The sequence below is a fragment of the Nuphar pumila genome, chromosome 15 (assembly GCF_984573655.1).
Source record: "Nuphar pumila chromosome 15, dmNupPumi1.hap1.1, whole genome shotgun sequence".
NCBI classification, from domain to species: domain Eukaryota; kingdom Viridiplantae; phylum Streptophyta; class Magnoliopsida; order Nymphaeales; family Nymphaeaceae; genus Nuphar; species Nuphar pumila.
Genome location: NC_143263.1, coordinates 73,558,162 through 73,571,738, shown reverse-complemented (window position 1 = coordinate 73,571,738; position 13,577 = coordinate 73,558,162). Strand labels below are relative to the sequence as shown.

General features: G+C 38.7%; 1 protein-coding gene across 2 annotated transcripts; it reads right to left on the bottom strand.

Moving 5' to 3' along the window:
* Positions 1 to 317: 317 nt before the first annotated feature.
* Positions 318 to 13,446, bottom strand: LOC149815607 (TMV resistance protein N-like). 2 transcript variants are annotated; one of them, XM_089989646.1, is made up of 5 exons: positions 12,863 to 13,446; positions 3,067 to 4,189; positions 2,682 to 2,978; positions 1,264 to 2,601; positions 318 to 1,155 (listed from the first exon to the last, which is right to left on the bottom strand). In XM_089989646.1, exons 1-5 carry the CDS (start codon positions 13,342 to 13,344, stop codon positions 652 to 654), a joined length of 3,744 nt encoding a protein of 1,247 aa, XP_089845772.1. In that variant the 5' UTR covers positions 13,345 to 13,446; the 3' UTR covers positions 318 to 651. The 2 variants fall into 2 exon arrangements, with proteins under 2 accessions (XP_089845772.1, XP_089845773.1); XM_089989647.1 differs by having other exon boundaries at positions 2,715 to 2,978.
* Positions 13,447 to 13,577: the final 131 nt, after the last annotated feature.

Sequence of the window (13,577 nt, the reverse complement as noted above, 5' to 3'; positions counted from 1 at the left end):
TGGGGTTAGTAACATTATTTTCAATAAAAATGAGAGCTATCAAGGTAATTTCCTGTTTTACTTAATTAAAGGCTAAAATGACCTTATTAATAGAAAAAAATAGATTTTCACTATCAAGAACTTACCCAACCTCCTACTTTGACTACCCATGATGAAAGGAAAAAAAAAAAAGTAAAACGGATATGCATTTGTAAATAACCCCTTTCAAATTGCTATTGTTCATAACCATACTCACTTGTTCAGCATTTAGTAAATGCCATGTCACAGGGACAAGCTACTTAGAGTGCTTATCAAGACACGACTCTGACACTTGGACATTATTATAATATTTTTTAATGATTTTATTTGTAGTTCATTAAAATATCAGAAAGGTTTTTGAGTTGATTAAAAAAATTAAAATAAGAATCGGTCTCCATGTTTCATATTTTGCAAAAGAATTACAAGTTTTTGCATCTCAAAGTCGTGTCACGTGTCGGGTCGGGTCATACCCTGTATCATCGTGACAACAAAAATGTAGATCGACTTTTCCCTGGTCTGCATTCAGATTTTACAAGAGTAGAATTAAACTGTAGAACGATCGAGACAAAGTCACTGGGGCGCTGATAACAGGCAGCATCCAGTCCAAGGCCCCGATCAGCAAACAGCACCCCATCACCACCTCCCTGCTCGCCGAGGTGGTTCACAGCATGCTCCTTCTGTCCAGCTGAAGTCATCTGCCACCACCGAGTAGCTAAAATCACAGCGATCAGAATGGTTAAAGAATTGAACCGTAAGACGGGCTCCCACATCTTCTGGACCGGTTGCAATTCGAGTCCCAGCAGTGATTGGCTCATAATAGGCATGGATGTGGTGCCCACACAGGTTACAGGCCTCATCCTGTCGAGCGCTTTCGAGCTTTGCACGCATGGCATGTCCATCCCATCTTAAACGAAGTAGACGATCATCCTCTTCAAAGTGCGCAGCAGTACTACTCCTCCCCATAGACTGACAATCCATTGGTATGGAGAAGCTTTCGGAGCACAAAAGAACGTGTATGGCCTTAGTTTCGCTCGTCCATGCTTTTGGCAGCACGTAAGTTGACATTTCATGTGTAGGCCAGCCAGAGGCCTGTCTTCCAGGAACACTGAATTCCATCAACCGTCCAGGCGTTGCCTCCTGTAACATTACAAACAGGAACATGTCAGGAGTCATAAAATGCATCAACTAACATAATCGCAAGATAAAAAGTTCAGATGAAGCCCCTGAATTTAGAAAGAAGGCAACCTTGAGAAGTCCCATCATCCATTCAACGCCAATGCCTCCACAACCACTAATATCTAAAGTTATTAAAAATCTGAGACTTTCTAGGCCACCAACAACGGTTAGATTGTTGCAGTTACAGAGAATAAGTTCCTTCAATTTCTTCAAGTCTAAAACATTTGATATTCTTTCTAAAGCACTGCAGGATTTGACTTCAAGCCGGACAAGAGACGAGGGCAGATGGGGGAGTGATTTGAGCTTCTGGCAGCTGTCTATAGATAGATTCTTTAGCTGAGAAAAGTGGTTGATATTTGATGGTAAACTGTGAACCTTGCTGTTATATAATTTCAAGATTTTCAATGAAGATAGAACTCCAGAAATACTTGGGATATCACTTTCTAGTAAGTTACAGTCACTAATACTCAGTTCTTCCAAGGAGCAAAGTTGAGAGAAACTAGAGGGAAGCAAGATGGAATGGTTGCCACATAGTGTTAGTACCCTCAACTTTTTAAGGCATCCAAAGTTTTTTGGAAGTTTTTTGAACTGGCAATAGTCTGCTTTCAGTATAGTTAGGTTCACAAGCATCCCAAGATCATCAGGAAGTTTTCCTACTTTAGTTCTATACATGAATAAATGGCGCAGACTTTTCATGTTTCCCATTGAAGCAGGCAGAATTCCAGGACTACCGCACCAATCTATAGACAATACCTCAAGCTTGTCCAAAAATCCCACACCACGAGGCAGCTCTTGGATGATGTTGTGTTCTAAATGAAGCTCAACTAGGTTGTATGCTTCTCCAATCGAATCAGGCAATGCAGCAAGAGACTTGCAGTCATTGGCACTGAGTTTTCGGAGCTTCTTCAAAGATCCTATGGAGCATGGTAATCCTTCAATGGCACTTCCATCCAATATCATCTCTTCTAGAGAGCACAAACTTCCAATTGAATCTGGTAGTTTCTTCAGGTTCCGACACCAAGCCAAGGATAGCCGACGGAGTTTCTTTGAAAGCACTATGGAATCAGGTAAGTTCCTAATATTTGTGCCATCAACAGCAACCTCTGCTAAACATTTCATTTTACCCAAATGTGTGGGCAAAGCAGAAAGCATGGAGCAGTAAGAGAGGACAAGAAATTGAAGAGAAGCCAACTGGACGGTGCTGTCTGGCAGTTCACTCAATTGCCTACAGCATTTCATGCTCAAGAAAACCAATTTTGTGAGGTTCCCAATGGATTTATGAACTTCAACCAGCCCTTCACATTCATCAAGTATCAGCTTCTCTAAGTTCGGGAAATAAGAAAGATCAGACGTCGTGACTAGATTTTGGCATCCAACAAGAATGAGAGCTTTCAAGTTGTCAAAACTCTGCCAGTAATATTTTCCATAAGAATCGAAGTAAACAAAATATTACTTGCAATAATTAATCTCTGGTGTGAAAAACTTACCTTATTTCTTGATGACAAATTGTAGTTCCTCACCTGAATGATCCTGCTCCTAGAAAGGTCTAGGACTGCAACTTTGTGCAGATTGAAGCTATCAGGAAGCAGATCCAAAGGACAACCGTGCCACTCTAACCACCTGAGTTCCATAGGAAGATTGCAGAATTTGTTCTCAATGTATGCATAATTGATTCGGAGGAGTCTAAGATTGGGCAAATTTTCAAAAGATTTCAAGGTCAAGCATCTCTCCTTTCGGTCTCTACTTTCCAAGTTCAGAATAATACCTTCAATTTTCCTTGTACCCTAGGGAAAAACACACAAATCACCTCGAGAAAAGTCGAGAGCTAAACTTTGAAATGGTAAACTAGAAAAGTATGATGTTGATTCTCACCTTAAGATTGTTTAGAACATCCAAGATTTCTTCATGATACCACAGCCTACTACGCATCCCAGGATCAGAAAAGCTTTTTTGTTTCACAATCCATCTACCCATGTCTCGGATTTGATCATGCATGTCCAATTTATTCTTATCATTTATTCTTATAAGAGACTTTCTCAAGAGGGATTTTATAGCCCATTTGGGTGCAAATCCACAGCCCTCCCATATGTGTTCTGCAATTTCAACATCCATTCCAATAAACAGACATGCAGTGTCAAGAAATATGCACTTCTCTTGTTTTGAAAGTCCATCATAGCTTATTTTTAGCCGTCTTTGAATATCACCATGAGGATACAGAGTCAATGCTTTTAGCATATCCTCCCAATCTTTATTACTTTCTAAGTCAATAAAACATGATGCTAAGACTTTCACGGACAAAGGTAATCCACCTATAGCCCGTACAACTTTCTTTGATAGCTCTGTGTACTTCTCTGGTGGTTCATTTTTCTTAAAGGCTTGATAACTAAATAGCTGAAGAGATTCATAATCATTCAATTCTCCAGGCCAGTAAATATCATGTGCAAAGAACTCATTTGTGCGCAACAAATGCTCATCTCTTGTGGTAATGATAATCCTACTACCATTTTGAAACCAAACTAATGTACCTAGCAGTGCAGTAAGCTGATTTATATCCGTAACATCATCAAGAACAATTAGAACGCGCTTTTGACAAACTCTTCTGTTGCTTATGCTGATTCGATAAGTGAGATTACTTATCAAGGGTCTTTCATGTTGGAGAATCTCAGAAATCATCTGGTTTTGCAATACAACAAGTCCTCCAGGCTGTGCTGATGCTTCCCTAATATCATAAACAAAACTGCTACCTTCAAAGCAGCGAAAAATTCTGTTGTAAACAGCCTTGGCAATAGTTGTCTTACCGATCCCGCCCATGCCAACAATCCCAACCATTTTGACATCATCATCTCCCACACTCAAAAGCTTCATCATATCCTCTACACGAGATTCAATACCAATGTACTGTTTAGTAACATCCAGTGGAGTCTTACCTTTTAGCTCAACCCTAACCCTTTCAACAACAAGATCAAGCAGCTCTGCCTCATCTTCACCAACATTTCTGATAAAAAGAAAGCAGCCAAAAAGTACATCAAAAAGTTTATTTTATGATACCAGAGTCATATTTATATCATTTCTAGAAGCTACTTTAAGACAAAAAAATAAATCTAAAGAATAAAAACTGAAAAGCAAAGTAGATTAACTAAAACAATGTATAAGATAAGGTAACATACATAAATTTTAAGCCGCAGGCGCTTATCAATCATATGGATGCCACAAAAATTCACCTGTTTATTGATTTATTTTTTCACTTATTCTAAGCATAAGCAGTGAAAAATGTTACATGCACCTGGGTTTTTTTTGTATTTTTCCTTAATAATGTCCCCATGATAACAGATGGCATTAGTTGCCATGCATACTATCATGCTTAGCCAAGAAGGAAAATTTTACTAGGGGCCAGAGCAGACCTAGTTTGCTAGATTCCCTACCAAGCACAAGCTCAGGTTGGTTTCAGATACTGGACCAACCGTAGCCAAATTGTGTATGTACAAGACCTTACCTCTTTTTTTCATTTTTTTTCTTTTTCTTTCCTAATAGCCAAAATCAGAGATTACCCTGGTGAGACTTGACCCTTAGAACATCAGTCCAATGATGAAGTGCCTCTGCGGTTCCAGAAATTAAATTTGGCCCACAAGTAAGGGACAGGTGTCAACGGGATCTGGTTCGAACCCACTAAGTTTGAATCTGGAACTGACTGAGGTTTTAGATCCAGGTCCACACCTGGTTCTGATTAGAACCAATAAAACAAAAATCATACCTGGGTCCTATAGGATTACATGAACCAGACCCTGTCCATCTCAAGTAAAATAAAATATATATAATCTTTTTTATTAAATATTTCAGATATTATTCGGATTCGGGTGGAGCCTGGGTCTGATATGAAATTTCACAAACTATACCCAGCTCCATATACTAATTGGACCCTTTGACTCCAACTCAAATTCTAACAGGAGTTGTCATCTGCTTATTCCTACCACATCCAACTCTCTCTCCTCCATTTAAGTACTAATGTTAATAAGGACTGTTGCTGCAAAGAGGAAGAACACACACACCACTATGCACATGATGTAATTCCAGGGTTACCGGAAGTGCCGTAGGACATGGGAAAACGTGCTTCCTTTAAGCGCATTTCGGAAATGCAAAATGTGGTGCTTTCGAAATGTGTTGGGAAGCACACTTCTCATTTAAGGGAAGCTCGCTTCATATTTAGGGAAAACACACTTCCATAAAGCACACTTCCCATTTAGGGGAAGCTGGCTTTCCTTTCTTTTTTCATTTTTTTGTTTTTCATTTTTATTTTTCTTTCTTTTTTCTCTTTTATCGCTTCCTAGGTCGCTTTCGGTTCGCTTCTTAGGTCGCTTCTGAGATGATTCCTGGTTCGCTTCTAAGTCGTCCCGCACATCCCGCTTCCTAAAATTTTGGAAGTGCCTCACTTCCTGCTTCCCGCTTTCGCTTCCCAAATCGCTTCTCACTTCCCCGACTGACAACTCTATGTAATTCCAACTAATGATGAAATCTTCTAGATCAGGATCTGCAGCCATCATTAAAGAAGTGTTTACTAGGAGACATCAATGCTACCAACAATAATGTGTGCTACACTGTCACATGGGTGCGGGTGCGGCTCAATTTCAAAAATTTTGGACACGGGGACACAAGTATATATATATGTATATATATTTTTAAAAAAAATATATCTAAAGACTGTGCTCTGCGCAGTCTGCTAAAGACTGTGCTCTACACAGTCTACTAAAGACGGTGCAGATGCACAGTCTTTCTGCTAAAGACAGACTGTGCAGCTGCACAATATATAATTTTTTTAAATATATATATATATATATATAACAACAACTACGCCTTCATCCCAAAACAATTGGGGTCGGCAATATGAACCAAAAAAGAAAATCATTCTGGGTCTTCCACATGAATCCTTCTCCTCCAATCCTTTCTATCCAATGCCATGTCCTCAGTGAGGTTCAAAGCATTCATATCCTTTCCTATCATATCCATCCAAGTCTTTTTAGGCCTACCCTGACCTCTTTTAACTAATATATTTTCCCATTTCTCCATCCTTCTAACTGGAGCATCATTAGGCCTTCGCCGAATATGTCAAACCACCGTAAACGATTCTCTCTCATCTTATTTTTCAATGGATGCAACGCCTACCTTCTTACGTATCTCCTCGTTTCGAATCTTATCTTTTATTGTATTTTCACACATCCATCTAAGGTATGCATCTAAGCTACACTCAATTTTTGAATATGATGTCTCTTGACAGCTCAACATTCCGTACCATATAGTAAAGCGGGCTTAATTGTCGTCCTATAAAACTTTCTCTTCAACCGCAATGGCATTTTACGATCGCACAACACTCCAGTTGCACTTTTCCATTTCATCCACCCAACCTTTATCCTATGATTTACATCTCCATCAATTTCTTCATACTTTTGAATAATAGATTCCAAATATTTGAAACAGTCATCCACCGATATTTCTTGCTCACCAAGCTTCACTACACTCCCATCACTACTTCGTTGCTTACTAAACCGACATTCCATATATTCTGTCTTACTCTTACTCAACTTAAAACCTCTTGCTTCCAATGTCCGTCTCCATAATTCTAACTTAGCATTAACCCCAACTCTAGACTCATAGATCAAAACAATATCATCAGCAAACAACATACACCACGACACATTTTCTTGAATTGATCTCGTAAGCTCATCTATCACTATAGCAAATAGGAAAGGGCTTAATGCAAATCCTTGATGTAACCCAACCAACAACAACAACAACAACTACGCCTTCATCCCAAAACAATTGGGGTCAGCGATATGAACCAAAAAAGAAATTCATTTTGGGTCTTCCACATGAATCCTTTTCCTCCAATCATTTCTATCCAACGCCATGTCCTCGGTGAGGTTCAAAGCATTCATATCCTTTCCTATCATCTCCATCCAAGTCTTCCTAGGCCTACCCCGACCTCTTTTAACTAATATATTTTCCCATTTCTCCAACCTTCTAACTGGAGCATCATTAGGCCTTCGCCGAATATGTCCAAACCACCGTAAACGATTCTCTCGCATCTTATTTTCAATGGGTGCAACACCTACCTTCTTACGTATCTCTTCGTTCCGAATCTTATCTTTTATTGTATTTCCACACATCCATCTAAGCATCCGCATCTCAGCTACACTCATTTTTTTGAATATGATGTCTCTTGGCAGCCCAACATTCCGTACCATAAAGTAAAGCGGGTCTAATAGTCGTCCTAAAAAATCTTAACTAATATATAAAAGATTTTTTTTTTTGTTTTTATACATTTTTTGTCCTAAAAAATGGACAAAAATAGACTCGATCAAAGTTGACCGAGTCCAAAATGTGGACGGAGTCAGTCCAGGTGCATTGATCGAGTCTGACACCTGTTGACTGAGGTCCGCCCCGTGTTCGAAGCCACACCCGTGTCCGCACCCGTGTCGGGGCGTGTCGACGCGGGTGCGTCGCCTCCCAAGCCGAGTCCATGTGACATAGGTGCTACAAAATTAAAGAAGCAAAACAACTTTAAAAAGGAGGAGGGTTTATGACAACAAGAAATGAAGGCGGTGAAAGAAGAATCAACTTGATCGTTGAAGGATACAATCAATTCTCTTTCTTTTCTTTCCTTTTATTTTTTCTGGAAAGATTCAACAAAGACATCTAAATTTGGAGCATTAATAAAAAGGACACCTAAATTTTCCAATGAAAAGGGTATATTATTTGGTGGTTAACCCAAGAAAAAACATTTTTATCTTAAATAGCACTTCAAGAAACAGGCCCTTTTCGCTAATAATGAAGAATGCGCCTAAGATTTTCCAGTAATGACAAGTTTCACTACGTGTTTGGTACTTCAACAGTTCAACAAGTTATCTTCTTTCACTTTCTGCTGATTAAGTCCTAAAATGGGTTATTTTGAAATTTTGTTGGAGCTAGAAACCAAGGATAAAATTGACCATTGAGGTTGAATATTAGCAACAAAAGTTTTCACATAAAAGGCACCCTAGGCTCTTATCAATCGGAATCTCTTCAAAGAATATTTTATTTTAATATGTTACAGATATGGGAATAAATGTGGCAAAGGTGTTGAGAGTGTGTGAGTCTATGTAATATGCTTCTGCACCTCCAAAGCACTGATGTCAACACAGTGCAATGCAGGTGCTGCACCTAATATGGCTGGCGCAAATTATCAAGTGTTGGGTGCAATAAACATTGCATCCAACCATTTTTATCCAACTTTTGCCTTAGTCAACTTCGACCAAGTCCAAAAATGTTCAAGTTTATAAAAATCATTAATTCTATAGTTGAAAATGTATTATGACACACACACACACACACACACACACACACACACACACATATATATATATATATATATATATATATATATATATATATATATATATATATATATATATATATATATATATATATATATATTTGAATCCCGCAGCCAAGGTTTTTGAAATTGCTGTGACCCTTCCCACCCGCGCCAACATTACATGGGTAATTTAGGAACTGTTTGAGTTTAAATAAGCAACTTAAATGTGAATAAAAAGAGATAGGATAGTTGATTATTCAAATGTAGGAAGAAATTGGGGAAAATAGGGTACCTAACAGGGTCAAAGGAAAGAAAATGTATGTGGAATGTTTGCTTTATGTATCTGCACCATGGAGGCCAGGTTGCATGATTAACACATTCATCTTTAGTTTTAGTACGCTTTATGCTTTTTCATCAAGATCACTATGAACAGTTATACTTCGAGATACCTATGGACGGTTATTTTGCATTATACATTATGCATGAATCTATCAAGAAAAAGTACTAAAATAGAAGTTTGTGTTCTATGAGTGTATGTCTGAAGTAACCTACTTTCTTTTTCTGGTTCAATACTCGTTCTTTTCAGAATAAAAGGAATAAAGAATGAAGTATTAAGACTCCTTAGTTTTTCCCTAGAACAAAAAAAAGGATGCTCCAAGAAGACGACATGCCTAGAAGTACTTTTTAACATAAGATCATAACAATGATATCCTTTTTGGCCTTCAAGGTATCCAATAAAATAACACTTAACATTGTCTGTCAATTTGTTTCTTTTGTGTTGACGCAACAACATATAACAAGTACTACTGACACACATGAAAGAATAATCAAAAGGATACCCATATAACCTATAGAATGCATCTCTTGGAAGGAGACAGTACTGCATACAATCGATTAAAAACACTCCTACATTAACCACTGCAGCCCAAAATATGCTAAAGACAGCAAAAATAAAAGTGCATGAGTTGTTTCAAGGATGCACCTATTCTTGCATTATGCTTTGAGTATAAGGACAAGACTTATGCTGAAATATTCCCTTTTCAACTAAAAACTATTCCAATTTAGTATTCATATACTCTCCAATGAATTTGAGCACTAAATTTTTATGAGTAGAAAGCTATGTTTCACCATAGCATAAAATCATCTGAACATGTCAAACAAGTTACTATAATTTTTTATAAAGTTAACCCATGTAAACCTTGTGCAATCATCTATAAAGCAAGTAGACAAACCCTCCTTTGGAAAAAATTGGAGATAGCCCCCATACATCAGAACACACAAGCTCCAAAACATGCTAAGATTTAGGGGTCGTATGTTTCATTCCTACCAATAAGGAAAGACTCCATGGGAAAGGCATCCCATGATGGGAAGGCCATCCCATGTGTGGAAAAATGCATATATAAAATTCATTCATGGGGGGAGGGGTGCATGGTCAATGTGAAAAGAAACCCATGATCAATATGGGCCCCATAGGAAAATGGAGTTGGCATCTTTGTTTCACCTGCGTACGAAAATGAAGAATTTCATACATAAACCCCCATTTTCATGTGTAAATTGGGTGAAACAAATGACCCCTTAGAACTACTGACTCCAAATGGCAATGCATGAATTTAGTTTAGTTGGCCTATAACTGTCACAATCTTTAATTAGATCAGATACAATCAATATTGATTCATTGACCATACTAGTAGACAATATGTGCTGTAGCATTGAGCTAGATACATCCCAAAATGCCCACAAAATAGACAAGTCTAAGGATGTGCTATATACAAAGGTAGGAACAAATTGTGATCCCAAAGTCAAGAAAATACAAATTACCCTTCTTGTGTCTAGTCCCAATCTTCCTCTCTACCAATCTTTAGAATACAACCATTAGGAGAGAAAAATCACAGTTATGATGTGTTATTTGGCTGATAGAAATCAAGTTCATAGCAAGAGATTAGACACGATACATATTTCAACTATGTTACTGGTGACTGGAATCAAGTTGTAATGAAATTGATCCCACATGGGATACCACTATGATGACACTATTTGCAGTATAAAAGGAACCATGACAAGGTCTATAATTAGTTAATATAGATTCATTTGTTGTCATATGACATGATGCTTTAAAATCTATCAATCAACCAGAAAAAGAACTAAATGTAACTATTAAGACTGTACAGGGGGAAGATGCATGAGAGGCAACATGATGAATTGACTGTGCAAGATGATGCTTACTCTACTCTAATAGCTGATTAAGCATACTAGTGTGGCATCTGTGGATACAACTAAAATTACAGATGATCCATGGTCGCAATCAGCATTGTGCTTCTTCTCCAGCTTAGTGTAGGTGCTTGATATGGCCAAACATTTTATAATAATTGCACCTAATTACACTTAGTGATTCTTTTAGATTCTCATATAGTAAATGGCTATTGTTCAAATATCAAGCTTCAAAGGATTATCAGAGATCACTTAACCAAAACATCAAACAATTGGGACCCATTTGGATGACACCCAAAACCAGGTTGAAAACCTAGTTATGGGTGTAAACCAGGTTTTCAGAAGAAAACTTGGTTTTATGGATCACTTCGATGCCACAAAATCAAGTTTTCACACATGGAGTTTGGGTCGAAACCTAGTTTATGAAAACCCATCCACCCTTATTTTTCCAAAATAAAACCCAATTTAAAAACATGCTCTTAGGCAAACAATCAAGGTTTTGGCAAATTGGATTTGCAAAACAACATGCGCTTAGGCAAGCCTAGACTTTTCAATCCCAGGTCTTGCCTCATGTCATCCAAACTGAGCCTTAGTGTGCACTTAGCTAAAATCTATCACTAACTTCTTTACTGTGCATATGTATGCTACTCAAGTCTGTCCATCTCAATAAACATCAATTGAAATTTTGCTTCACATGCCAAGCATAACATCTAACATACTTCAAACAAGTACAAATAACCAATATTTTGTCACATAAGCATTTGAACAAGAACTTGTTCTGGAAGCTCCTAACCATCAATTTAACCGCTTCAAATTCCAGACACAAGTGTTCAATATTTGCCAAAAGAGGACCTCACTAAACATCAACAATCCTCTTGACACTGCTTGCTAGACTTCTTTTTAGTTGAAGACATTCTAGCGTTCAATCCTAAGTGCATGCACGTACCAAGTCCCACATCCAAATGTATCAAACATTTCCAGACAAAGGATACATGTCAGAAACACTGTATAAATGCAGCTATAGCACCAAAAGACACCCTTAGCTATCCAGTTACAATTTCAGTCCTCAAGAATTATGTTGCCACGAGGTAGAGACATATAAACTTCAATAAAATTCACAGAAAACCACTCAAATCAACCAAAAATACTTAGTTTATTGTGTTCCTGTAGTAAAAACGATCCTAGAGGAACCAAATCCAAGCATCAAAAACCACCAAACAAGCCTGAAACCTTAATTATTCAAATCTGGTAAGAAAATCCCAAACTGAACCGGAAAATTCTTTAAAAACCCAAACTAAATCAATACAGCTCCAAAAAACTTGAGATTTTTTTCTAGAATCTTCTTACATAGTGAGCTCTGAATGCAATCCGACAAAGAAGCAAGCTCCAATTTCTGGGCATCACAACAGGGGTTGATGTGATGCCCCAGAAACTGAGTCTGCAACTCAACTCTTGTGATTTAGAGAGTTGTTTCGAGCCTCTCATGTGCCTCCCACACTCTGATACCATTTCGTGTTGCTGCGTAGAGGAGATGCATAAACCACAAAATAAAACCGTTGGCCTCTTCTCTTCAGCAATAAATTAAACCTTTTTCTTTTATATTTACACCGAGAAACCGCCCCAAGATCAGAGACCTAGCCGCACTGGCTCTGCCTGCCGTACTTACGATCTCTGTCCTGGCAGCGTAAAACTCCGTGAGTTTACCCCTTGCCCCCATGGTTCGGCTTGCGCAAAAGGTAAAGCTAGGAATAAATTAAACTTAAAAACGAAAAAAAATAAAAAATGAGCTATACCACCCATCACAGAGCCGATTCCACCTTCTCATCCAATAGACACTGTATCTGTATTCCTTATTTCTTTCCTTATCCACTTGCCGGGTGTGGTTTCTTCGAGTTTTATATACTAAAACAAACAAAAAAAGTATAGTAACACTTGACTACTTAAAACGAAGGCTCTTTTGGTTGGAGTAGGAAAAAGAAAATCTAACCCAAGGTGAAATACGAGAACAGTGAAACAGAGTTTAAAGAACAAATCAACTTTCAGAAAGAAGTAAAGGATGAGTTAATTAATTACAACACCCACACAAGATGGAAGGAATGGGAGAAATTCAGTTACCCGTCCACCGAATCGTCAAGAACATATCCTGCGATTCCTCCTGCATGACTCAACGCTTTCCTCCACCTGTCAACCATGGCTGCAAGCGAGTGTCTGCGGTGGTTCCTGAATGCCGCTTCGAACGGCCCCGTCTGGTTTCGCACATCCCTGGGATGGACGTGGTAGAAGATGGGAAGGATCAACCGGCCACAGTCGACCATCCTGGCGATCTCCCTAAGACACCACGTGGACTCGGCGTATTTCTTGGAGAAGATGGGAATGAAAATCTCCGACGCCCCGATCGCTTCAACCAGGTTCTTGATCTCGTCTCCCTTCTGCAGTTCCTCCCTGTCAAGGAACGCAACGATGCCCGCCCGCAAGAGCGCTTGATAGAGATGACTGGTGAAGCCCCTGCGGGTGTCCTCACCTCTGAAGCTCAGAAACACATCGAAACGGAACTGACTGCTCTTTGGTGACGACGTAGACGGCTCCCCGCCTCCCATGATCCGAACCTTCAGTAGTATCTCTGCAGTCTTCTGTTTCTATAGACGCGCAAGGTTCTCAGCGCATTGGAGCCTAATCTAAAGCTGATTACTTTTGTACTAAGTCACTCTGTTTGGAAAAAAAAATGGAAGGGTGCCGTATCTGTTCGCACTTTTATAAAAAAAAAAAGGTTGGCTGACTACGTAGCAGATAGTTTGTACCATTGAGCCCTCCATTTTACGTTCACGCGTTT